The sequence below is a fragment of the Leptopilina boulardi genome, unplaced genomic scaffold (genome assembly GCF_019393585.1).
Source record: "Leptopilina boulardi isolate dan_hultmark-lab unplaced genomic scaffold, ZJU_Lbou_2.1 LbouV2_43, whole genome shotgun sequence".
Classification (NCBI taxonomy): Eukaryota; Metazoa; Arthropoda; class Insecta; order Hymenoptera; family Figitidae; genus Leptopilina; species Leptopilina boulardi.
In genome coordinates this window covers 142,093-167,856 of record NW_026137987.1, presented here as the reverse complement: position 1 = coordinate 167,856, position 25,764 = coordinate 142,093, and the positions used below count along the sequence as shown (strand labels likewise).

General features: G+C 29.0%; 1 protein-coding gene across 4 annotated transcripts in view; it reads left to right on the top strand.

The window, feature by feature from the left end:
• LOC127289503 (cell adhesion molecule Dscam2-like) overlaps nucleotides 1-25,764 on the top strand; it is a 159,919-nt gene that overhangs the window by 7,123 nt on the left and 127,032 nt on the right. For all 4 annotated transcript variants that reach the window (XM_051317469.1, XM_051317470.1, XM_051317467.1 and 1 more), the window contains exons 3-4: nucleotides 13,164-13,325; nucleotides 17,169-17,452. In XM_051317469.1, the coding sequence (XP_051173426.1) occupies nucleotides 13,164-13,325; nucleotides 17,169-17,452 (446 nt within the window). The remainder of the gene's footprint in view (nucleotides 1-13,163; nucleotides 13,326-17,168; nucleotides 17,453-25,764) is intronic.

Below are 25,764 nucleotides of genomic sequence, written 5' to 3'. Positions count from 1 at the left end.
CTAAAAAAAATCATGAATATTCTTCAATATTATACAAATTACATATTAAAATTTGGTGAATGCATTATGTTTTGTTCTCCAGAAAATTTTTTTTGAAATTTACCGTGCATGGCTCTAGCGGTCGCATCGGTCAGCGCTTGGGTTAGATTCCATGCTGCGCGCCGATAGAGCCATACACGGTAAATTTCAAAAAAAATTTTCTCGAGAACAAAACATAATGCATTCACCAAATTTTAATATGTAATTTGTATAATATTGAAGAATATTCATGATTTTTTTCAGATCGAAATTAGCCCGATAACAGGTTTAAACATTAATAAAAAAAATGTTTTTAAAATAAATAATATAAAAATTATAAAATATTAAAAATAAAAATCATTTTCTTAAAATTCAATAATTTTTGTAGAAAAAACATTTAAAACACTTTTCTGTACAAAGAAAAATGAAAAAGTTATAGTGAAAAGGAAAAAAAGTATCTTAAATTTGTTAATGTAAATAACTTGAAAAAAACTAAAGATTTTTAATTAAAATTTTTCACACTTATTTAAGTCCCCAAACAATACAAAAAAACGAAATATTAAAAAATCTAAGTCATGACTGATCGTTTTCAAATGAAATGCCTCACATATACAATAATATACCGATAAAATTTTGCTCAATGAAAATTAATTTTGAATCTCAATAATTTTTTTTTAATCAAACTTTAGAAATTACATCGCATTATTTTCATTGGATTTTATATTTAACAAAAGATTCATCGAAAATAATTAAAAATTTGAAAAATTCATTAGTGCGCGAACTTTTCCTTTCGCTTGGATCGTTGCAACGCTTTTGCTGTGAAATCAAAGAGACATTTACTATCCTCTATATTGCTGGCAATAAAAAGAAAATTATTCAAACTATTTCTCCGGCAATATCGAATATTTATCGAACGACAAATATTAAATCGAGAAAAATATTTCATACACATATTGATTCGATTCATTTGATTTGAAACTTTTTTTTTCCCCCGTTGGACCAAAAGAAGTGAAAGAATATCAAAAAAATTTCAGATTATGAGAAACAAAAAGTTTTCCATTTATAGTTTCTATTTAAATTTCTTATTTAATTAAAAATCTTATTTGAAAATAAAAATAAAATAAAATAAAAATCTATTTTAAATTTGAGAGTGTAAAATATCACTATATATAGATATATTAGAATTATTTTTAAATATTGCGTGATAGTTTATAGAATTTTACACTAAAACAAGTAACTAACACAAGTAATACTACTTTACCAAAAAATGGGTTTTTTTTTGGACTAAAATAGATTTCTTTCAAAGTCGGCTCAGGGGATTCTTTTATTTTTCTTTATAAAACTTATTTAGAAGTGTCAGAAACAAACAAAAAAAGAAAATTGGAAGTGTTCTTTACCATTATTTAAAACATGTTCAGGACCCCCGTGAGTAAAAGGAACTTTAGCTGCAAAAAATGATAGGTAATGTTTAATGAGAGTTTTACATTTATTAAACTTTTTTTTAATATTTAAAGTATTTCTCTTGTTAATTACAACCCAAGTAGAAATCTGCCACTAGCATAGTACTGACCCAAGACTAACAGTCAGTATAACAGTACTGACTGTCGTACTCGGCCAGTAGTGGGCCACCCCTGGCTGGTAACTATTTAATTTTTTCAAAAAAATATATTACTTCGCACTTATACTTAATTTAATAATTAATATTGCATATTAACAAATATTGTACTTATAACACTTAAAACTAAAAATGAAAAATCTCGCACGCATAGGGGATCGAACCCTAAACCCTAAGAACGCTAATCGGATACACATACCGCACAGCCGCGCTGTCTTGAAGTAGTTCATCCTAATGCGAAAGTTTTGATTTCGAAGACCGTATTATCTATTTATCACGAAAATAAAATGAATTCATTCTAGAATTTTTTTATGAATCGAAAAGTTTTAAACCTTCAAATGAGCGAAATATTTTTTTCAATCTATAAATTATTAAAAATTATCAAGACAATGTAAAATGAAACAGTAAATTAAAGAATTATATATAATAATAAAATGCTTCGTCTGTCCTTCTGTCCTAACTTGAAGTTGGCCTTTTCTGATTTGACGTGTTTTTTTTAAATGACGTGTCAAATTTTGACAATTCTTTTTCTCATTTTTGCCAAAGTTGTATAATTGTGTTTCCAAATTTCGGAATAAGTTTCTTTAAAATTCCAAATTCGAAAATTCAATTCACGAAGCTGAAGTACACGCAACGTTTACCAACGAAATTTTTTTAAAAGTTGTATATTGATTCAAAAATTGTATAAAGATACAAAAAATGAATGATGAGAAAAAAGATGCCCCAGGAAATTTCGTACAAGATAATAATTTTAAAAAAATTTATTTAAAAAAATTAATTTTTAAGACCAATGAATACCTATTAAATATATTAATTATAAAAACACAGGCCTCGAATCAACTTAAAGACACAAAAAGTCGTTTTAGTCGATTTATATTCAAAAAAAAAGTGGATTTGTTTTTTATTTTAACAAAAATATTTTACAGATTTTTAAATAAAATTTTTTTTTTTTAATAATAATCCTTTTCGAAGGGTTAAAGTTGAAATTTTTAGAAATAATTAAATTTCAAAAGATATTGTTAATTTTTAAACATTTATTAAAATTTACAGAACTAAAAATAATTTATCAAACAATTTTTGGAAAACATTTTTTAAATTTAATTGAATTTTTAAAGATTTAAAATTGAGATTTTTGAAATTAATTTAAACTTCGAGTGATTTTAAATTAAAATTTTAGATGATTTCAGTAAAAATTTATTAGAAAATGCGGACAAAATACAATAATTTGAAAATCATTTTTAATTGAAAAATGGTTTCAGATAGTTGAATTTTTAAAGAATATTATTAAAGTAGTTAAAAATAATTGAATTTCCTTAGAGTTATAATTAAAATTATTAAATTAAAAAAAAAATATTTTCGATGGAAAATTTTAGTTATATTTAAATTTTAGATGCTTTTAAATTCAAATTATTGAAAATTCAATTAATTTTGAATTCAAATTTTTGAGAATAATTAAATTTTATTTGATTTTAAATTTGAAAAATAATTGAATTTCAGTTCATTTTGAATTGAAAATTTTGGGAAATAATTGAATTTGAATTGAAATTTTGGATAATAATTTAATTTAAGTTCGTTTTTGATTAAAAATTTGAATAATTAATTTTGAATAGAAATTTGGATAATTAATTTTGAATAGAAATTTTAGAAAATAATTGAATTTTATTTCATTTTAAATTGAAAACTTGGTAAATAATTAAATTTTAATTCTAAAAATTTTGGATAATTATTGAATTTTAATTGATTTTGAATTAAAATATCGGGTAATAATTGAATTTTAGTTTATTTTGAATTGAAATTTTTAAAAAATAATTCAATTTTATTGTGATATTTTTTTTAAAATTATAAACAATTGTTAAATTTCATACAAATTTTAATTGAAAAATAATTTTGATATAATTGAATTTGTGATGTATTTAATTAAAATTATTAAAAATAATTAATTTAGTGAACAATCATTTTAGTTTAAAATTTGTTAAATAATTGAATTGAAGAAGATCTCAAGAAGATCTACATTTTATACTAAAAAAAATGTATTTTATTTACATTTTTTTCAAATGTAAAAAAAATGTCGCATTTTATTAAAATAAGTCGATAAAAGTCGTATTTTTGAAAAAAGTCGGAAAAAGTCGTATAATCCGAGGCCTGTAAACATATAATTTTCATTATTATCATTTAATATGTAATAATATTCTAATAAATTAAATTATTATTAATAATATTAATCTTTAATTTCTTTATAACACAAATAATCAAATACTCAATTTGGCGCGCTTGCACGCGTATAATTTTCCTAGTTATTAAATAAAATAACTTCTTTTTAGATATTTAAAACAATATTTTGTAATAAAATTCGTACTTAAAGAAGTTGCAAAAAAAAATTTCATTCATTTGAACGTTCAAAACTTTTGGCTCATATTTTTTTACCTCACAAAAATCTATAATTATTTCAAAGATTTTATGAAATAAAACTGTATATCAATTTCAGTTGAATGTTATTAATAAATTATTTTTACCGTAAATAATTATATTAAAATAAACAAAAAAAAAAAACAAACTGTCGAGTACTAAGGTGTATGATAATAAATTTGAGATATTCTACTTTTAACAACAAAAATTAAAACACAAAGAATTAACTATTTGTTGTTTATTATTAATTAAATAAACAATATTAATAAAAAATCATACCGAGACGAAATTTAAGGCCTCCCAAGTAGAAATATCCGTAGCTCGCCGTAATTAAACACCGGCATGGTACTGATCCAATACTGGCTGTCGGTATTGACTTTCAGTACTGGCAGTGTACTGACTAATACACCGAATCAGTACTATGTCGGAGGTAAAAAAATATTAAAACCAGTACTGGCAGTACACTGTCATTCTCACCGAATCAGTACTATGTCGGTGATAAAAAACATTAAATGAAAAAGTCTTTAAATTATTCCAATAGGTAGAAAACGATGATTTTTTATTTTAAAAAATGTATATTAATTTCTTTCGAATACTTTCCCTCAAAATTTTGGATGTAATTGTAATGTATTATTATATACCTATATAAAATATATTTATGTTTTTTTAGTTATTTTAGTACTCATTGAAATATGTGCATTAAGTTATTTATCATGCATACAATAACAATAAGTTGAGAATTTTTTTCTAATAGTTTTAAAAATAAAGCAAACGTAATTTTTTCACTGTAATTTTTAAATATTATTAATAATTAAATATTAAATTTAAAAAATTTTTTACCATTCATATTTTACAGTTGTCTTTTATTAACTTATTTTTAATTATGTAATTCATCAATCATTTTTGTCTGTTTTAATATTATTTACGGTAAAAATAATTTATTAAAAATATTTAACTGAAATTGATATCCAGTTTTATTTCATTAAATCTTTGTAAAAATTGAAAAAATTTTGTGAGTTTAAAAAATTTAAGAATAAATTCATTTTATTTTCGTGATCAATAGATAATACAAACTTTGAAATCAAAACTTTTGTATTAGGTGAACTACTTCAAGTCAGCACTTCAAGCCAGCGCGGCTGTGCGGTATGCGTATCTGACTTGCGTTCTAAGGGTTTAGGGTTCGATCCCCCATGCGTGCGAGATTTTTCGTTCTTAGTTTTAAGTGTTATAAGTACAATATTTGTTCATGTGTAATATCAATTATTAAATAATTATTAAATTAAGTATAAGTGCAAAGTAAAAAAAATTAAATATTATGAATTTAAAAAAATAAGAAAATTTACAACACAAATTATTTTTTGTAAAATAATTTATTAAAAATAAAATAATTTAATTAATATAAATGATAATTATTATTTTAATTATTTATTGTTAATAATATTTTATATATTCTAAATAACATTAACTATTATTGGCTTCACATTACCTGTTGGTGGTAAAAATGGGAGTAATAAGCTAATAAGGATGAAATTTGCATTGGAAAGCGTGTTTTAGCATTTTGTAAAAAAGTGAGATTTTAAGTCCGGATGAGTACTTTGCCAGTATTATGCCAGTATTATTCTAGTACTACGTTAGTACTGGTGAGCGGGACAAAATCAGTACTGGACAGCGTTACCAGCCAGGGTTGGTCCACTACTGGCCCAGTACGGCAGTCAGTACTGTTATACTGACTGGCAGTGTTGGGTCAGTACTATGCCAGTGGCACATTTCTACTTGGGCTACTTTACAAGGAGTAAAGTCGGGTTAAACAGACCCTCTTTAGCTTCCTCAATTAGTCGCAAAGTAGGGTCTAAAAATTGATTAAAATATTAAAAATTTTGAAATTGCTCTAATTGTATTAATTTTTTGAAAACGTTTCAAAATATGTTAATTCCAGTTTTTAAAGGGTAATTAAAGAAAAATTGTGTGACAAAAAATTCATTTTGCTTTAATCAAAATAATTAAAAGGGTATTTTTTTTTATTTTTTTGTATTTTTTTAATCGAACTAGACCCTCTTTATCTTCCTCAACCAGTCGCAAATTGCCCTTTCTTCCACGTTTGGATTCAAAGGAGGGTCTACGGGAGTTTACAAGATCCAAAAGAGAGCCTATTTAGGTTCAAAGGGTAGCTAAAGAGGATTCAAATTACCCCTCGGGATCGTTTTCTACCTATTAGAACCATTTTTAAGACTTTTTTATTTAATGTTTTTTCTACTGCCAGTACTGGTTTTAATATTTTTTTGACCTCCGACATAGTACTGATTCGGTGTGTATGACATTCTACAGCCTGTATTAGTTTTAATAGTTTTTTACCTCCGACATAGTACTAATTCGGTGTAATAAGTCAGTACTGAAAGTCAATATCGACGGCCAGTATTGGGTCAGTACCATGCTGGTGTTTAATTCCGTCGAGCTATGGAGATTTCTACTTGGGAAACATTTATAAAAAAAAAATTATATTTCCCTTTCAAGAATTAGAAATTAATTTTTTAAATTATATTTTTTTTGAAAGAAAGCATATCATTTTTTAAGAAAAAAAATTCTAGTTTAAAAATTTATTTATTTACATTTTTAGGTAAACAATTAAAAACAAATTTCTAGTTCTTGAAAGGGAAATATAATTTTTTTTTATGAATGTCTGTAATTATCAAGAGAAATATCTTAAAATCAAAATTAGTTTCTATTGATTATTTTAGATGTAATGCAGATTTAAACATCAGTAGTTTGTATTAAGAGTTGATTTTTGTGTATTTTGACTCCAAAAGAATATAACCTAGAAATTTTTTGCACCTACGGTTCCTTTTACCGTAAAGCGTCACATATTTATTAATTTTTAAGTGAAAAATATAAATTTATTATTTATTTAAATAATAATTGAAACAATTTCTTTTGAATAATAGTTAATTTCATATGTTTTTAAATAATACTTAATTTAATAAGTTTTTAAATTTAGCGCTATAATTCAGGGGCGGATCCAGAAGCAAATTTGGGGGGGGGCGATTCGAAAATTGAAACCTTATAGAAGTGTGGGTATAAAAAAAGAGAAAATTAGTTTAGATAATGTGTTAAACTTTTATAATTTTCAAGAAGCTTTGGGGGGGGGCGATCGCCCCTTTCGCCCCACCGTGGATCCGCGCCTGCTATAATTTAAGTTGGCAGCAGCGTTCCTGATTTCAAAACACAGTTTTCTAACCTAAAAATCTATTTCACATTATTACACGATAACAATCAGTTTTCAATTAATTTCCCCTTTTCTTCTTTTCAAAATGAATCTTGTCTGCTTTTTTTTTTGTATTAACGTATTTTGATACATTTTGATCGATACAAATTGAAAAGAGGAATATCATTTTTTATATTCGTTTCAAATTAAGTAGCGTACGTTCCTCAAATTGATCCCAGGTTTTTTCTTTCTACTTTCTAATATTTATTGAAACAAAAAGTTTCTCTTATTTAAATAAAATCAAATACAATTCTTGTAACATATTATTCGTAAGGTTCACGCCATCTTTGTCCACTACTCTAGTCAAATCCCCAACCCTCAAATTACTACTCAAGTCATGCGTCATTTTATTCCCTTTTTATATACATCAAATGATTGATTTCTATAACGAGAAAACATAAATGTTTTTTGTAGCTTCCCTATATATCGATCAGTGGGAAATTGACATAGAATGTGAGTAAAAATTTTCTGATTCGAATTTCAAGAAAACGGAGCCCAAGGGAAGAATGAGATGTTGAAGAAGTATATATATATATATATATAGAATAGTTTTGTAGTGTCGACGACCTACGACATCGAGAGCTTCCGATTGTGGCACTCGTGAGGTTTCACGATCGAGTGCTCCCACTTTTTTCGATCAAAGTCCTCTCTCACTTTGGATTCTTTCCTTATTTCTTTTCTTCGTTTCTATACTTGTAGCACTTCTACTTTTTACCTCCTTCGATTTTCAAAGCGATCGTTCTGTCCCGAGAGAGACAGAAAAAGAGAGGGAAAGAGAGAGTGAGAGAGAGGGTGGAGGGGAAGGAAGAGAGATTGAGTGAATAGTCACGACGGAAACGGTGTTTTCGAGGGTTTCCTTGAAGCTCTCACGAACCGATTCAAAGTTCGTATAACTGAGGTGGGTTGTGGCGGATGTAGAACCTGGTGCTGGAGTGTTGATTTATGTGCAAGAGAGGCTTCATCTGCTTTACTTACTTCAACAAAACCGTAACTATAGTTATACTATATATATATATATATAAATGGGGTTCTCCGAGGTTTTACACTTTTATGATGAAAACCTTCGTGGTCCATAAAATTTACGTAAGTTGCGTTGCTCTGTGAAAATTTATTTTTCAAAATGCTACTGATGCGATGTTGAAAAGAATTTTGCATATTTGCCATTTTTTTAAATTTTTTTCAATAAAGCCATTTTATTGGCTAAATATAATTTTTATTTTAATATCTCGCACTTTTCTAAATAATATATTTTAATTATATAAGGATCAGTCTAATTAACTTTCGACAAAAAGCCTAATTTTTGAAATATGTTAAATCCGAATCTTATCTTTTAAATATATTAGACGAAATTCAATGGACTGACCTATAATTTTCATTTTAATCAAAAATTTTACAATCTTCCTATTGATATAGAATAATGGAAATAGATATTTGTGTATTCAGGTATTGAATGTACAATAGGTTAGTTTAAATCTCGTTTGTGTCTTATTTATTAGCAGCATCTATATGTATATTAAGTTGAGAAGCATTCTATATATATATATATATCATGTTTCAGGATATCAATAGAACGTCGATTATTTCCTAAACAATATACAATTTCCAAACTATCCTAAAATCACTTTATATAACTTTTTGAAAGTTTACGTAAGCTATGAACAAAAGCTCTTACTGATGCTTGTTGAAAAGCAATCAAAACTTTCTGAATCTCGCGAACATTCTACATTCTCGAAAATTTAGTATGCCATGTTTCGATTATCTTTATAAGGCTTTTTAGAGTTTTGATGCTGCTAAAATCGCTTTATTTTCTTCATTCAAGAAGCTATAAAAAAAAGTCCTTTTGTAAGGAACATTTTACGCTTTTTTTTAGTCTAAATTTAATAAGAGTTTAATATACTTTTTAATATACACGGATATATTAAAGTAAAAAAAAAATTAATTTTTGTAATAATATATTTTTATATTTACCAATAAATCCTTCCAACACAGAAAAAAACTGAACTCAGAATGAGCCGTATAGGCGGCTCATTTTGATGTGCAACAAAAATGAACCAGGTTGGTGACGCCACTGTCTATGTCGTTTAGCATTGGCTCATTTTGACTTGCAACAAAAATGAGACTACGTTTTTTCTGTGAATGACACGTCAATTGTCCTGGCTGTGTAGCTGCTTCACAGAACAACAAAATTTAACTTTTTTTTTTATTTCTGAAATCGCTTAGGTGATTCCTATAGATTTTTCGACGTTGAACACGAATCCGTAAACATAATTGTTGCACACTTGGTTAATCCAAAAAATAATTATAATTAACCTGTTAATAAGTTACAATAAATATTATATTTTTTTATTTAACTCCACAAATAATGTATCTAAAAAGAAAGTAAGGTTAGGTTTCGTAAAATGACTTCAAACCGTGTACACTTAAAAAATTCTTTGACTAAAAACATTTCACGTAAAATGAAAGCACTACTTGTTCATTTTTAAGAACAATTCTCCGAGTTTGAATGTTTTACTTTGATAATTAATCACTGAACACAACACGATGTCCCTACACGACTCACAACACAACCCAGATAGTGCGTAAGCTTGCAGCAACTTTATGGCGAGCTTGCCGCGCAATATTGACAACCTTGCACAGCAAACTTGCCGCAAGCTTACTGCAAGCTTCAAATGTCCCACCTGACCCAAGCTTGCATGGTAAGCTTACCGAAAGATTGCAGTGTAAAGTTACTGCAAGATTGCACAATAAGATTATCGCAAGATTGCTTAGTAAGCTTGCACGGTAAGCTTGTAGCAAAGTTGGTGCAAGATTGCTAAATAATCTTGCTTTGAACCTAAAAATTTTTTTTAATGTTTCGTCTAATTTACATAATAAAATTTATATTATAAAATTATGTAAATTAGACGAAACATTAAAAAAAAAAATTAGGTTTAAAGCAAGGTTATTTGGCAACCTTGCACCAACCTTGCTACAAGCTTACCGCGCAAGCTTACTGAGCAATCTTGCGATAATCTTATTGTGCAATCTTGCAGTAACCTTACACTGCAATCTTTCGGTAAGCTTACCATGCAAGCTTGGATCAGGTGGGACATTTAAAGCTTGCAGTAAGCTTGCGGCAAATTTGCAGTGCAAAGTAGGCAATATCGCGCGGCAAAGTTGCTGTAAGCTTACGTGCTATCTGAGAATTGATACTGCAATTCATCTCTGAAATGACAAACATGGTTATTTTTACCATGACATTAGTGGTTAATTTTACTACATTTTTTTAAGTAGGTTGCTATAGTTAAGTTTACCAAGAATCAGTAGTTAAATCAACAAAATTTTTAATCATTTACATTGATAATTTAGCTTCATAAAATTAATTCACACTACTAAACGTTTGGTTAACCCTTAACTGGCACCATGAGTTCAGTAGACCCGAACATTTTTTTGAGCACAAATTAATTGAATGTGTAGCTGTTGAATATTTTTAATATATTAGTTGGACATATTCTTAATAATTTTGTAAGTTTTTTGATACATTTAATTCGATACAAAAGAATAAAATACACTGAGAAAAAAGGTTTGAGCTGACAACCAAATATTTCATTTAATATATGTGCAACTAAAATTTTTTGGTTGACACAACTAAACTTTAGTTTACATCAACCAAAGTTTGGTTGAGACTACCAAATTCTTTTTCATTTTTTTATTTAGTCGTCTGAAACAAACTTTGGTTGTTGTCAACTAAAGTTTAGTTGTGTCAACCAAAAAATTTTAGTTGCACATATATTGAATGAAATATTTGGTTGTCAGCTCAAACCTTTTTTCTCAGTGTAGTTTTAAACATTAATAATTATAAATTTTTAATTTTAACCTAAAAAGTCACATTTTATTCTGCAAAATAAATACCTTTTTTGAAAGTCCTGCTGTTGTGGTAATTTTTTCCTTAAATAATAATATATCAAGAATATAACCTTAATTTATTAAGTCATAATATTAAAATTTTAATAACTTATAAATTTTTAAGTAAAAACACGCAATTTTTTGTTTTTATTTTTCACAATTTTTTTAACTAACTTAAAATAAATTAACTAATTACATTATAAAAAACATATTATAAGCTACCACAGATTAAATTTTTGTGCAAAAATATTCAATGCTGGCTGTACAATACACGTTTGAATACGTCGGGTCCAGCAGACTCGTTATGTCATTTACGTTCAAACACGGAATTGTGCCATTTAAGGGTTCCCAACCAAAAATTTCAGTATTATACCACAGTTGACTACTGGCGCAGTACTGGTTGCATAATTATATACATTATAATTATTTTATAAACATTTTTATTTTTACTTAACTGTTTTTATATATTATAAAAACTTTGGTTTTATAATAAACATATTTTTATATTTATTTTTTAATTTTTTAAATAATAATTTACAATATATGTATATTATAAGAAGGAATGAAAATTCTTAGTGTTTTCGATTTTATGTAATAAAATATTAATTAGTTAGTTGACTAATTTAATTAATATTTAATTTGTCTTGGGTTACTAAAAATTTCCGACACTTTTTCCTAAGTATACCAAAAAAGTATTACCTGGAGTGAAACTTATCTCTGTTACAGTTAAAGCTTTCTTTTTGTATACAATAAATTACAAAACTGCCAGTACTCGGCCAGTACTGAACCAGTAGTGGTACTGTTAAAATGTTATCGTCCCAAAGTTACGCCAACTCTAACGCCAATACTGGGTGCCAGTATTTGTCAGTACTGTGCCAGTACTGCGCCATTAGTAAATTTTTGATTGGGTTAATACAACTCAACAAAATTTAACTAACGAAATATAGTTAATTTTATAGCATCATTTTTTTACTCATATTATGAAAGATTGATTCATATAAAAATTAAATAACCTATAAAAAAATCACTTTCTTTTATGATTTTCGCTAATCATTTATCAATACGTAATTTTTTACTTTTTATTCGTACTTTTCAATAGCTTACGGATTTTCCTCGTTAACACCCTACACATTTATATATACATATAAGTACGATTGGGTTTTAAACTTTTCGTAGGATCTTTTTCGTTCAAAGTAAAATTTTCTCGAGGATGAAAGTTCATTAACTGTGGAGTTTTGCGGTGAATCGAAAAAGAGATCCATAGAGAAGTGAACGAGGTCGTTATATTATAGCTTTTGCAAAAGAGAAGTCGATGGATTGTGGAAAGTTGCGGTGTGCAGCGGCATGAACCAAGAGGGAAAGATGGAATAGCGCAAGTTAAAGAGAAGGCTAGTGGAAGAGTGAGAGAGAGAGAGAGAGATAGAGAGTTGGTAGATTGTGAAAAAGCTCGAGAGAGGAAACGTGCCTTCATCGCAACTGTCAGTAAAAGTCGAAAAGGCGAAGGAAACGGAAAATTTCAGGGATAAAGTCTCGCAAATAAGACTTTCCGTCGATTTCAGGTCAACTTCTGCAAGTTGAGAATGATGGAGAGAGAGAGAGAGAGAGAGGGGGGGGAGGCTTTCTCGAAAGCTTATGAAATTGAACCGCGACTACCTTTTATTTTTTACTATACATATACTTTTTATATTCATGGGCTAAAATTGCCCACTCTCGTTTGGCCTGTTGAAAAATTACTCACGAATGCTCTAGTTCTTCTTTTTAGAAGATTCTTTTTGAAATTTAACATGCTTGTGAAAATGACACTTAAAGGAGTTTGTGCACCGAAAATAGAATTTCTTAAAGAGAAATGATTAGTAGATGAATTAAAAAAATATTCTTTGGATTTATTTAATCCTATAATAAAAGTAAAAAAGGAGAAATAGTTTTACAAAAATGAGATTTTGTAGTAAGAAATATAATTTTATTTTGTTTTCTCTTCAGGTGGTATGCTCAAACCGGAGCTGAGCCAATGTTGGTACTACCTGGTCCAAGAACAAGATTACTGGGGCCTGTTTTGGCCATTGAAGCTGTTACTTTAGAAGATAATGGAGTTTATAGATGTACAGCTGCAAATCCTGGCGGTGAGGCTAGTGCGGAATTAAGGTAATTAATTGTAATTTTTTTGCCATTATTTAATTTGAAATATAAACGTCGATTCTAAAATAGTGTTTATTTTATAATAAGGCTTAGTCAGTTTTAAACCTATACCAATATAGGCTTAAAATAAAACTCTTATTCCTTCTCTCTAAATCTGAATAAGTGAAATTTCACTTAGAATGTTTCAAAAGTCTTACATGTAGAAAAATAAGTGTATATGCATTTAAAAATAAGTGCGATTTTCACTCAAAAATATGTAAAGTTTCACTTATTTTTTAGTGCATATACACTCATTTTTCTACGTGGAAAACTTTTGAAACATTCTAAGTGAAATTTCACTTATTCAGATTAAGAGAGTTGCTAAACATCTGTCTTGAATGAAAAAAAAAGTTCGTCCCCGATGGCAAAAAAAAACTCTTGTATATTTTGAATCTTAATGCCTTAGATTGTAACGTTTGTAATTGAAAGAAACAATTTTTAGCTCGCCAAGACAGGGTTCGTTTTGATTCATTACACAAAAAATAATAACAATAACAGGGTTAATTACAAACTGATAACAAATTATTTATTTACACGATATATATGGGCATATCTCTAGAACTTTTAAACTTTATGTTATCGCTCATTATGATACCTTAAGAATTTTTTTAATAATTTTTCAATACCATAATTTGACCAATTATAGGGCTTTTTAAATGTATCATGCGTTATATAATTTTTTTAATTATGTAGGAAATGACGAACGTAAGTTAAAGTGGTGAAATCGACAGTTTCTAGTGTGTGATATTGACTGTTTTTTTTTAGTTTATAGACTGTAACTTTTTTAACGAAACATTGTGTGTCTTGTGGCTTGCAATAGAAGTAGGTGGGAGTGTAAAGAACTAAAAAATCCATGAAACAATGATGTGCCTCAAATTGAATAAAAACTATGTAGCTTCAAACTTGCGAGACAACTTTTTCAACATTTCTACAAGTTAGCAGTTAAACTGATATAACTTTTTTAACGAAGGTTTTTGAGTAACGGCACAACGGGATTATATTATCTACCTAATAAGAAGTAATTTGAACCCATACAGGAATGTGTGCCTCCTTTACACAAAGAATACAATGACTTCAAACATTAAATTTTAAAACGTAACTCATATCAAAAAACCACATATTTGAAAAGCACATGTTGAATTTTGCTTCTAAATGCTCCCAACTCATTGTAATCTCTTCTCATGCATTATAAAAGTATACAGAAAAATCGTTAACCTTTGCACACTTCATTAAAACTGTATAATTAATAATGAATATAAACCTAAACTGTCCGACGCATAGTTTGTGAAGAAAAGTAAATATTAACTAATAGATGTGTTTAAATCTGGCTGATATTTCTCACTCGAAGGTTTTTGGGGTCGCTGCGACTACTAATCTGAATTTAAAATTTTCCAAAATTCAAAATAGCGAATCCAATATGGCGGACGACTTTTTAAAAAAGTGATCCCATTGGCCTCAAATTTGTTACTCGGGGGTTTTTGGGGTCGCTGATTATGAATTTGAACTTTGTTTTTCAAAATTCAAAATGGCGGATCCAATATGGCGGACGACTTTTTAAAAAAGTGATCCCATTGGCCTAAAATTTGTTACTCGAAGGTTTATGGGATCGCTGATTACGAATCTGAACTTAATTTTTCAAAATTCAAAATGGTGGATCCAAAATTGCAAACAAAATTTTTAAAAAAATTTAATTTTAAAAAATTCAAAAATTGTTATAAACTACATTTACTTATGACATAATAAGCCATAGGACATAAAATTTTCGAAACTGTAGCATTAAATATCTCAATATTAAATTACACATTTTGATTTTTAAAATTTTAGTTTATTTTATAATAATATATTTGGGTTTTAAAATAAGTTCAGTTTTGTAATCAGTGACCTCAGAAAACCTTAGGCATAAATTTTTATAAAAATTGAATAATTGAAAAATATCTTTCTGACATATTTGATACACCATTTTAATGAGCCAAAAGTTCTGAACGTTCAAATGAACGAAATATTTTTTTCAATCTATAAATTATTAAAAATTATGATGACAATATAAAATAAAAGAATAAATTAAACAATTATTAAATTAATAACTTCTTTTTAGATAATTAAAACAAATATTTTGTAATAAAATTAGTATTTAAAGAAGTTGCAAAAAAAATTTCGTTCATTTGAACGTTCAAAACTTTTGTCTCATCCATTTTAAATATTAGTAATGAAACTTTAAATTTTATGTACATGGTTACAAAAACTAAGCTACGAAAACCCCCAAGTAACAAATTTCAGGCCAATTGGATCAATTTTTTTAAAAGTTCTCCGCCATATTGGATCCGCCATTTTGAATTTTGAAATACTAAGTTCAGATTCGTAATCAGCGACCCAAAAAAACCCCGAGTAACAAATTTCAGACAAATTCGATCATTTTTTTTATAAGTCAACCGCCATATTGCATCCGCCATTTTGAATTTTGAAAAACTAACGTCGGATTTGTAATCAGCGACCAAAAAAATCCGCGAGTAACAAATTTCAGTCAGTTTTAAACACATTTAGAGATTTTGGGCAGGTTTTTTGCAATAAGGCCCACTGTGCTGCGTAACAATGTGTAAAAATGAGTTACGCAAATTTTTTTATAGTATTTGATCAATACTGAAGACAATAAAATTTGTTTCACGAATGTGCCCTGAAAAAAAAATTAATTTTTCTAATATCTCAAAGTTTAAAAGTTCTAAAGATATGCCCATATATATACAGGTGACAAAGATTAACAAGTAAATCACGAAAGTCGGTTTCGAGTAACAATTTGTCGGCGTCTATCCGAAATATGTTGCACCGCGGAATCGAAAATCTGCATCAATCTGAAACGCCGCTTATTTGAGCCGCGCATTAACGAAATCGGCTTCAACTCGCTGTGATGAGCCGTTAATCTGTTACTATACTGCCTAAAAAATTAGCGATACACAGGTGAACCACGAGTAAAATTCGTGTTCCAATCATACAAAGAGTAAAACTCTAAGTATATCTAAAACGGAGATTAAAAACGGTAATAAAACGAAAAATCTACTTTAAACTACGTGAATACAATATTATATTACTATACATTTCGTTACGTTACTTTACGATTCTTTACTGTACATTTGTTACGTTACTTTACGTCGCGATACGTTACTTTAAATTTGTTACGTTACTTTACGTCGCGATACGTTACTTTACACTATATACATTAAAAACCGATAAAATGTTCAACAAGTAAAACCCGTCGAACGAGAGTAAAACTCTCTACGAAAGTTATTCGGAGTAAAACTCCGGTAGTATGGCTCCTTAGGGGTAAAACCCCTAGTCAGGTGGGTATGACCCTCCTAGGCTCCGTGTAGCGCGAGAGTGACGGTCTAAAGCGGGAGCGCAGCTTATATAGCCGTTCGGTGGGCTGAGCGTACGCGAGAGCTTTCAGCGATGCGGCCCGCGCGGCGAAATCGGGTACTACATTGCTGTGCTATAAATATTTACCGGACGATTTCTAACTATCATTACAAGATAAACAAAATTTTAAAAATAGAAAGTCGTATCTGATCCTTCTGTATTATTTTTCGTGAATTCAATTATCATTTGATGTATTATAACTGATAAAACACAGGCAGACAAAAAAAAGTTGTCTGTTTTTTGAACTAGACAAACCTTTCCGCTGAAAACGAATATGACGTAAAAATCTTGTAGGTTATTTTGTCACAAAATACATCAGGCAAAAGATTAAAATTTCTATTGTCATAAATAAAAAGGTCTATTTAAAAAATAATGCTAAATCATTGAAACAATTGTTAACAGGCTAGTTGTAACGGCACCTTTAAACGTGGAAGTGACACCTGCCCTTTTAAGTGTTCACTTGGGAGGAAATGCAGAATTTAGATGCGAAGTTGGTACTCATCCCCAGGCTGGACCACATTTTGTAACATGGTACAAAGATGGAAGACAACTTCCAGGAACGGGGAGACAATCAGAGTTGTTGAGGTTAAATGGTATTGGCAGAGAAGACAGAGGAATGTACCAATGTATTGTTAGAAGATCTGAGGGTGATACTGCACAGGCGTCAGCTGAATTACAACTAGGAGGTAAGAGATTTCATATAAGTATAAATTTTATTTATTACTACATACTTCTCAAAATTGAGAAATAACAAGATGGTAAATTTTATATTTACTAGCGACATATTCCTCGCTCGGTACATCGCTTGAAGTTGTATTACTTATTTTGTGTATTTACTGTTGAACTCTATTGAAAATTTTTCTAAGGTATCAGATATGGGATCTTGTATTGAGTACTGCTATCAAACAATAATTTGGTGCTTCCTCTATACAGCCATGCCAGTATATTTATTACTTTATTATAAATTTTAGCCCTCTCGTGTTACCTGTAGCATAAGAATTATTTACGTATTTGAAAATATTAATATTAATAATAATGATTAATTATTTGCATTAATAGTAACAATAATTCATTAACACTGAGAAAAAAAAATTTAGTGTTTGCAACAAAATTGTTTGGTTAGGCAATTTTAGTTCTTGTAACCAAATTTTGGTTCGCTGAAACAAAGTCGTAGAGTTATCTCAACCAAACATTTGGTTAGGCCAACAAAATTATTTGGTTGAACATTTTTAAATTCCAACCAAAATTTGGTTGCGACAACCAAATAATTTGATTTGCTCTCAGCTTATAGCTTAAGAGAACAATTAGTTTAAATCTCTCACAAAGATGGGTAGTCCAGTGGTCAGAGATCCCGACCTTCAGTTTTAAAACAGAGGTTCGATCCCAGGCGGAGATAAGATTTTTCAGAGTCCACAAATATTTCAATTGGATAAATATAAATTGAATGTTAAATTGATAATAAATAAATAATGAAATAAATAAGAAAGATAAAAAGAAAAGTGATAAGGTAGAATAAAATTTTTAATTTTACAAAAAAAAACTGTTGGTTTGATCAACCAAACATTTCTGTTGACCTAACAAAAAAAATTTGGTTGAGCTAACCAAACATTTTCGGTATGCTAACAAAAAATACTCAACCAAATTTTTTGGTTGACTCAAACAACAAATAGTTTGGTTGCTTAAATACCAACAAAATTTTTTTGTTGGTCCAACCAAATTTTGGTTGCTCTGACTAAACGTTTTTCTTAGTGAATAGTCCAAATAAGTTAGCATTTTTAGATTTTTTAACTCAGAACCTGAATTTTTTTTTGCTTATTAAACCCTTCATTATGGGCTAAAAATAAAGTCCCTAAATTTGTCACTTCGAACACCTACCAGAACTTAAATATTTTTTTTAAAGAAATAGGTGCAAAAAATCAATTTTTTGCAAATTGCCGCCTTCCATGACATTTTAGTATAAAAATAGTTATTATAAAAAAGAAAGTGTATAAAATTCTGATTAATTTGATAAAAAAATGAACCCTATAGCTCAAAAATTGACCGAAATATAGCTTCCGTAAAAAAAATTTTTATCGTAATTTTAGCCAAAATTCGGTATTTTTCTGTTTTTTTAATACAGCTTTGAAACTAATGATTTTTTGAAAAAAATGACCAACTGAAAAGTTAAAGCTGATTAAATTCCTGACAATTTGCTGTCTGAAATTAAAAAAAAAAAAAAATTATAAATTTCTAAAAATCATAAAATTTACAAATTTTTCCAAAAATCAAGAATTTTGATGAAAATATAATAGATCTCTATCAATAATATTATCGTGAATCTATTGTACGTTTTACAACATATCAAATTAAATTCTGACATTTACTGTGTTTTCCTATGTATGCTGTGAATTGTTATGAGGATAGGAACATGCATACGAGATAGATCCTTACTAATAGATTTATTACACAATACTCTCATTGACTGACACAATTAATATTACATGTATAATGTATAATCTCCCTATGAATGTTTGTACATTATACATATATTAATGATACGAAAATTTTTATAACTCATAATTCTGTTTTTTTTTCTTAGAAAAAGATATATTTCGAGAAAAATTAAAAGAAATTCAAATAAAAAGGTGGATTGAACATATCGATATATATGGACAAGTCTCTGGAACTTTTAACATTTGTGTTCCTGATACTTTTTATTTTATAAACGAGCTAAAAATCATATAACTAATTATTGTTAAATATTTTTATACTATTAAAGAAAAGGTCAAAGATCTTTGTTTTAGTTTATTCTAATTCTTATAATTAAAATTTTTTTTCTTCCTCGTGGAGGAAGCTTTGTAGTACTTTCAAACAAATTTTTTTCTATATAGAAACATGTTATATGAGATCCTGATAAATTGTCCGGATGTATGTATGTGTGTGTGTATGTGTGTGTGTGGATCCCTTTTTTGTTTAGTCGATAACTTTAACAGGTTTAATTGATTTAGATAAAATTTTGTAGGCTCATTTATCATATTAACATCTCAAATCTGACCAAAGGATTTTGAAAAATACCTCAAGAAAAAATTTTATCGTTATTCGGAGTAAAACTCCGGGAGTATGGCTCCTTAGGGGTAAAACCCCTATTCAGGTGGGTATGACCCTCCTAGGCTCCGTGTAGCGCGAGAGTGATGGTCTTCAGCGGGAGCGCAGCTTATATAGCCGTTCGGTGGGCTAAGCGTACGCGAGAGAGATTTCAGTGATGCGGCCCGCGCGGCGAAATCGGGTACTACGTTGCTGTGCTATAAATATTTACCGGCCGATTTCTAACTATCATTACAAGATAAACAAAATTAAAAAAAAAAAATTTTATCGTCTTTTTTCCAAAAATTTTTTTTTAAGTGCATCCGGGAGAAAATAATGGTTTTGTAGATTTCTTCTCATTTGAAAAAAATAGAATATTTTAGGTTGGAATTTTTTGGAAATAATAGAGGAAGGTACCCTTCCAAGGGCTCTTCTCGAAATTTTACATAATCTTGATAAATAATAATTATTGAAAAAAAATGTTTAATGATAGAACGTCCAAGCGCCCATCCTGCTGGAAGGGTCTTCCGGCAGGACGCTTGGACAAGCCGCTGCGTACTGCCGGCAGGATGCTTCTCCGCACATTGCGCCATCCTGCCGGCAGGATGTTCCGTCATCCTGCCGGCAGGACGCACTTTATTTAAAACATATATTTCCATTAAATTTTCTTAAATTACCACATAAAATTTTATATATTATAAATTACCTTAAAAATTTCATAAATTACCATAAATTACCCTATAAATTTCCAAAATTAGTTTTCAAATTTTTCTTTTAGATATTATAAATTCCCGCATAAATTTCATAAATTACCGTATAAATTTCATAAATTACCGCATAAATTTCCTGCAATAATTTTTAAATCTTAAATTTTGTTTGTATTACAATTATAAATTACCTCAAAAATTTCATAAATTACCGCATAAATTTCCAAAAATTACCACGTAAATTTTCTGCAATAGTTTTTGAATCTTGAATTTTTGTTTGTATTATAATTATAAATTACCTCAAAATTTCATAAATTACCTCATAAATTTCCATAAATTACCTCAAAATTTCATAAATTACCTCATAAATTTCCATAAATTGCCAAATAAATTTCCATAAATTACCTCATAAATTTCCATAAATTACCAAATAAATTTTCTGCATTATATATTTTTTTTAATCTTGAATTTTGTTTGTATTATTATTATAACACTATGTATAAAGATTTGTAGCCAGCGCAATTGCGGACGGATGAAAAAGACTCAGATGAGAGTCTTTCCGAAAAAACATTATAAAATTAATATGGATTCAGATAAACATAAAAAAATATATATGGTTCGAAAGGTAATTAAAAAAGCTATCAGATCATGTAAATATCAAGTTTTTAAATTTAAATATCAGGGCTGGGTAATCGTATCAATAAACTGAGAAGAGTCCTGCCGGCAGGACCGGGCGTCGACGATCTAGCACTAAACATTAGGTCAGTTTTACAAAAATTTAACTTCTTTAAGTTGCCTAGCCTTGGGGTTTGAATTTAGAAATTTAATTTTTACATGCGCTGAAAGCTTGTATCTTTACCTTTCCAACCATATATATTTTTTTGTGTTTATCTCAATCCAAGTTAATTTTAGAAAGCGATTTCGGAGGGACTCACCTGAGTCTTTTTCATCCTGCAGGAAGGACGTTGGACGTTCTATCATTAAACATTGTCAAAAAGGGGTTTCGTAAATTTCTTCTCATCTTTGAAGAATAAAGTATTTCGAGTTGGCATTTGGAGGAATAATAGAGGAAGGGTCACTGAGTGGGGCTCTTCTCCATTTCTGCAATAATATTGTGAGGAAATTTTTTTATTAAAATTATTAAAATTTAAAATACAGAATTTATTTAATACAATTTTTAATGTTTATTAGTATAAGAGGAGTTATTAATTCAACATTTTTCTTTATAAATACCTAGCATGGATGTTTTGATAATTTAAATAAATTTTGGTCAACATTCTCCATTTAATAATAATTTATGATTCCATTTTTTAATAGTCATTTTACAAAATTATTATATTAAACAATTAAGCTGAGCATAAAATCAATTATTTTAATTAATTTTTACATTACCCTTCATGATGCATCTGTCATTTTCAATATTATATGAAAATCTAAAATTACACATCATTTTAAGTGACGCAGAATCATAAGGAGATTATATAAAGAATATATACAAAACAGAAATTATCTCCTCTCTTTGCTGTTAAAAAAAGCACTATAATCTAATAGAATAAAAAATATCTCAAAACAAAAATATATAAAATCAAAATAAAAAAATATTGTGAAACACAATAAAAAAGCATAATTTTCATTTTTTACAATTAAAAATTCCTTTATTGTGTCCAAAGTATGGAGAGGAAAATAAAAGGATATATTATACATAAAAGTTTCTAGCGTGCGGTCGACTCTATATATTTTCGCGGGACGTCTTTTTCAGAATCGCTTGTATATGTGTACATTCATTTTTTATTTTATTCACGAATAGATGAATTTTTAACGCCACACACACATATATATATATACATTTGCTCTTCTCACTGCCTTTTAGTATGGGGCGCAGAGATTTTCACAAGCTTAATTTAACGACGAGTTAGGTACTCGTGGGGGTGTGAAATTCGTCCTAGTTTTTTTCACCAAGCCTGAAATAGAGGAGTTGGTCAAGCGAATCAACGTTTCGAAACGCTCGCTGACCATGTTATATAGTGTGACCAAATTAGAGCAGAAAGCTTGGGGACGCTAAATTGATTACAGTGGTTTTGTATGCGCTGTGGTTCAACTTTGGAAAATTGCGCTATATACTATATACATACTTTGAAGTGAAGAAAAGCATCCAAAAGCCTTCTTTTAGCACTTTGCGCTCGTCGTCTCTTTCAAGTGTGTCCTACTTTATATAAAGTTGGGTCTCTATATTATTGATACACACACTCTCACAAAGATCTCTCTGTGTGTATGTGACATAACCAGGACCAATTGGCCCATGTACCTGAACCGCATTGATAGGTCCTTCCGACCCACTTATCTCTTTCTATTCTCGATCTCCCGGCCAATGGCAGGAGAAGCTTTGAAACAACAATGAAGTTAGTCTCTCTCTCTCTATACATATATATATATATCTCTCTCGTCAGCGTTGGTAATGCACGGAATTCACGTCAAAGGGAATTCTACTGAGAGTGGCATGGTTACTACTACTACTACTCTCAACGAGATAGAGGTTGTTAGATATACAGAAAGAGATAGATGAGAGGTAATAGATAAATGGGATGATGTGAAGAGAGAAAAAGATATTCGAAAAAAGAGGCGAGTGGTATAATATTAGCGTTCAAGTGGATCTATAAAGGAATTTAAATTTTTCACTATACATATTTCTTTTTAGTTTGAAAATGATCGCAATATTTATATATGACAAAAGAGAATAAGAAAGTGTGACAAAATAAAAACCCAACAACAAACGGAATTTTAACGTCTTTTATGATTTAGAAAAAAATTTTTAAGTGGATTTTCAGACACATATAGCCGAGAGCTATTGGAGCGCCCAGAGCAGACATCATTTGCAAGAGAACATTAATAATACAGCTTTTACTTTGTACACTGGCACATGAATAATGGATCGTTCGCTTTTTTTCCCTTTTTTTTAAATATCAGCGCATCTCTTGGCCGACTTTTTCCTTGTTGTCTTATATTTTTTCATATAGGTAGCAAGAGAGAGAGAGAGAGAGAGAGAGAGAGAGAGAGAAGGTAGAAGAATATAAGATTGTAGAATTTTAATATTTAATCAGAATTAAAAGTTAGTTTTTTATAAATATTAAACCCACGTCTTGGTTTAAAATTTCGAAACTGATTCCAGATTATATTGAAATAGATTAGTTTGGAAATTATATGAAAACAATCCAATAATGATTCGTATTAATCAGCAATTAGATCAATATTATAGTCCGCAACAATTTGAATTTAGTTCGATCAAAAAACATAATCCAAAATGAAACGGAATTTGTGTGTAAACTGTTTGCAAATAGTACGCAACAATCCGAATTCAGTACTGTTAAAAGAATTGAAGTACTAAATCCAAAATTAATCCGCAATAATCTTGAAATTTTTATATGAAATATCTGGATTTTCAGCATATTAATCAGAATTTAATTTGGTGAAAAATGCTAATTTGAAATGAGTCTGAAAAAATTTGAAATTAGTATGTACAAAGTCAGCAGTCAATTTTCGTATAAAAATCTTAATCAGAAATTAGTCCGAAATTATAATAAATTTGTATATGTAATGAATCCAAATTTGTCAAAATCAATTAAAAACACAGCCCCACAAAAAAAAAGTGTCATGTACTTTTGACCGGAATACCCTAACCCTATGTATTTTGACGCGCTGAACACGAATCCGAAGTCCGTTTTGCTCCATCACGTCAGGATTTTTTTCTAACCTCAAAAAACATGTCGGATTTTGTGAAGTAGGCGATTGTTTTAAAAATTGATGTATTAACTTCAAACTTGGTATCTGGGGGTTTTTTGTGTCGCTGATTACGAATCTGAAGTTAGATTTTCAAAATCCAAAATAGCGGATCCAATATGGCGGACGAATTTTGAAAAAATTTTAAGATTTACTTCAAACTTGGTATCTAGGGGTTTTTTGGGTCGCTGATTACGAATCTAATGTCAGATTTCCGAAATTCGACATGTCTGATTCAATATTAAGGAATTATTTTTAAAAAATTGTCAGATTATTATGAAATTTGGTATCTACAGGTTTTCTAAGTTGCTGACAAGTAACACTAGGGAAGTGCCATACGACGATTTTTCTGAAACTTGGCAGTTTTGTAGTTTTTTAAAAACAATTTGACATATATGTTTTGTTTTTCCCCAAAAGCTGATTTATGGGAGGAACTACCCCTTGAATTTTTTTTTGGTAGGGGGACATTATTTTACAAAATTTTTTAAAAATTAATGTGCAATAGTGTATCTGGGGGTTTTTTGAGTCGCTGATTACGAATATGATGTCAGTTTTCAAAAATTGATAATGGCGTATCTAGTATGGCCGATAGAAGTCCATGTTGGATATGCCATTTTGAATTTTTGAAAACTGACATCATATTCGTAATCAGCGACCCAAAAAACCCCCAAATACCAAGTTTGAAGTAAATCTTAAAATTTTTTTCAAAATTCGTCCGCCATATTGGATCCGCCATTTTGAATTTTGAAAATCTAACTTCAGATTCGTAATCAGCGACACAAAAAACCCCCAGATACCAAGTTTGAAGTTAATACATCAATTTTTAAAAAAATCGCCTACTTCTCAAAATCCGACATGTTTTTTGAGGTTAGAAAAAAATCCTGACGTGATGGAGCAAAACGGACTTCGGATTCGTGTTCAGCGCGTCAAAATACATAGGGTTAGGGTATTCCGGTCAAAAGTACATGACACTTTTTTTTTTTGTGGGGCTGTGAAATCTGTATATACAAATCTGGTATTAGCCTACAACAATGATGAGATTTTGCATACACAAATTCCGGATTATTTTGGACTCATTTTTCATATTATTAAATTTTGTAATCGACCTGAAATCGGATTGTTACGGACTAATTTCATATGTTACGTCTTAAATAGAGAAAATAACTAAAGAAATAATATTTTTATATTTATTTATATACGCTCGGTGATTCAGTGAATTATCCTGTTTCATTTACAGAGCAGAAGACACTAAGCTAACGGTACAGCTGATAAAGAGAATATTGATTTTAATAACAGGTTTATTTAGACAAATATTAGAGTTATAAAATTGATCTTTGAGGAAGAGAGAGAGAGTATCCTGAAGCAACCAGTCTTAAAAATTAAGGAAGTCAGCATTTCACTGCAACAAGGAATGTAAAGGTTACTACAAATTTTCATAAGGAGTTAGGAAGGAT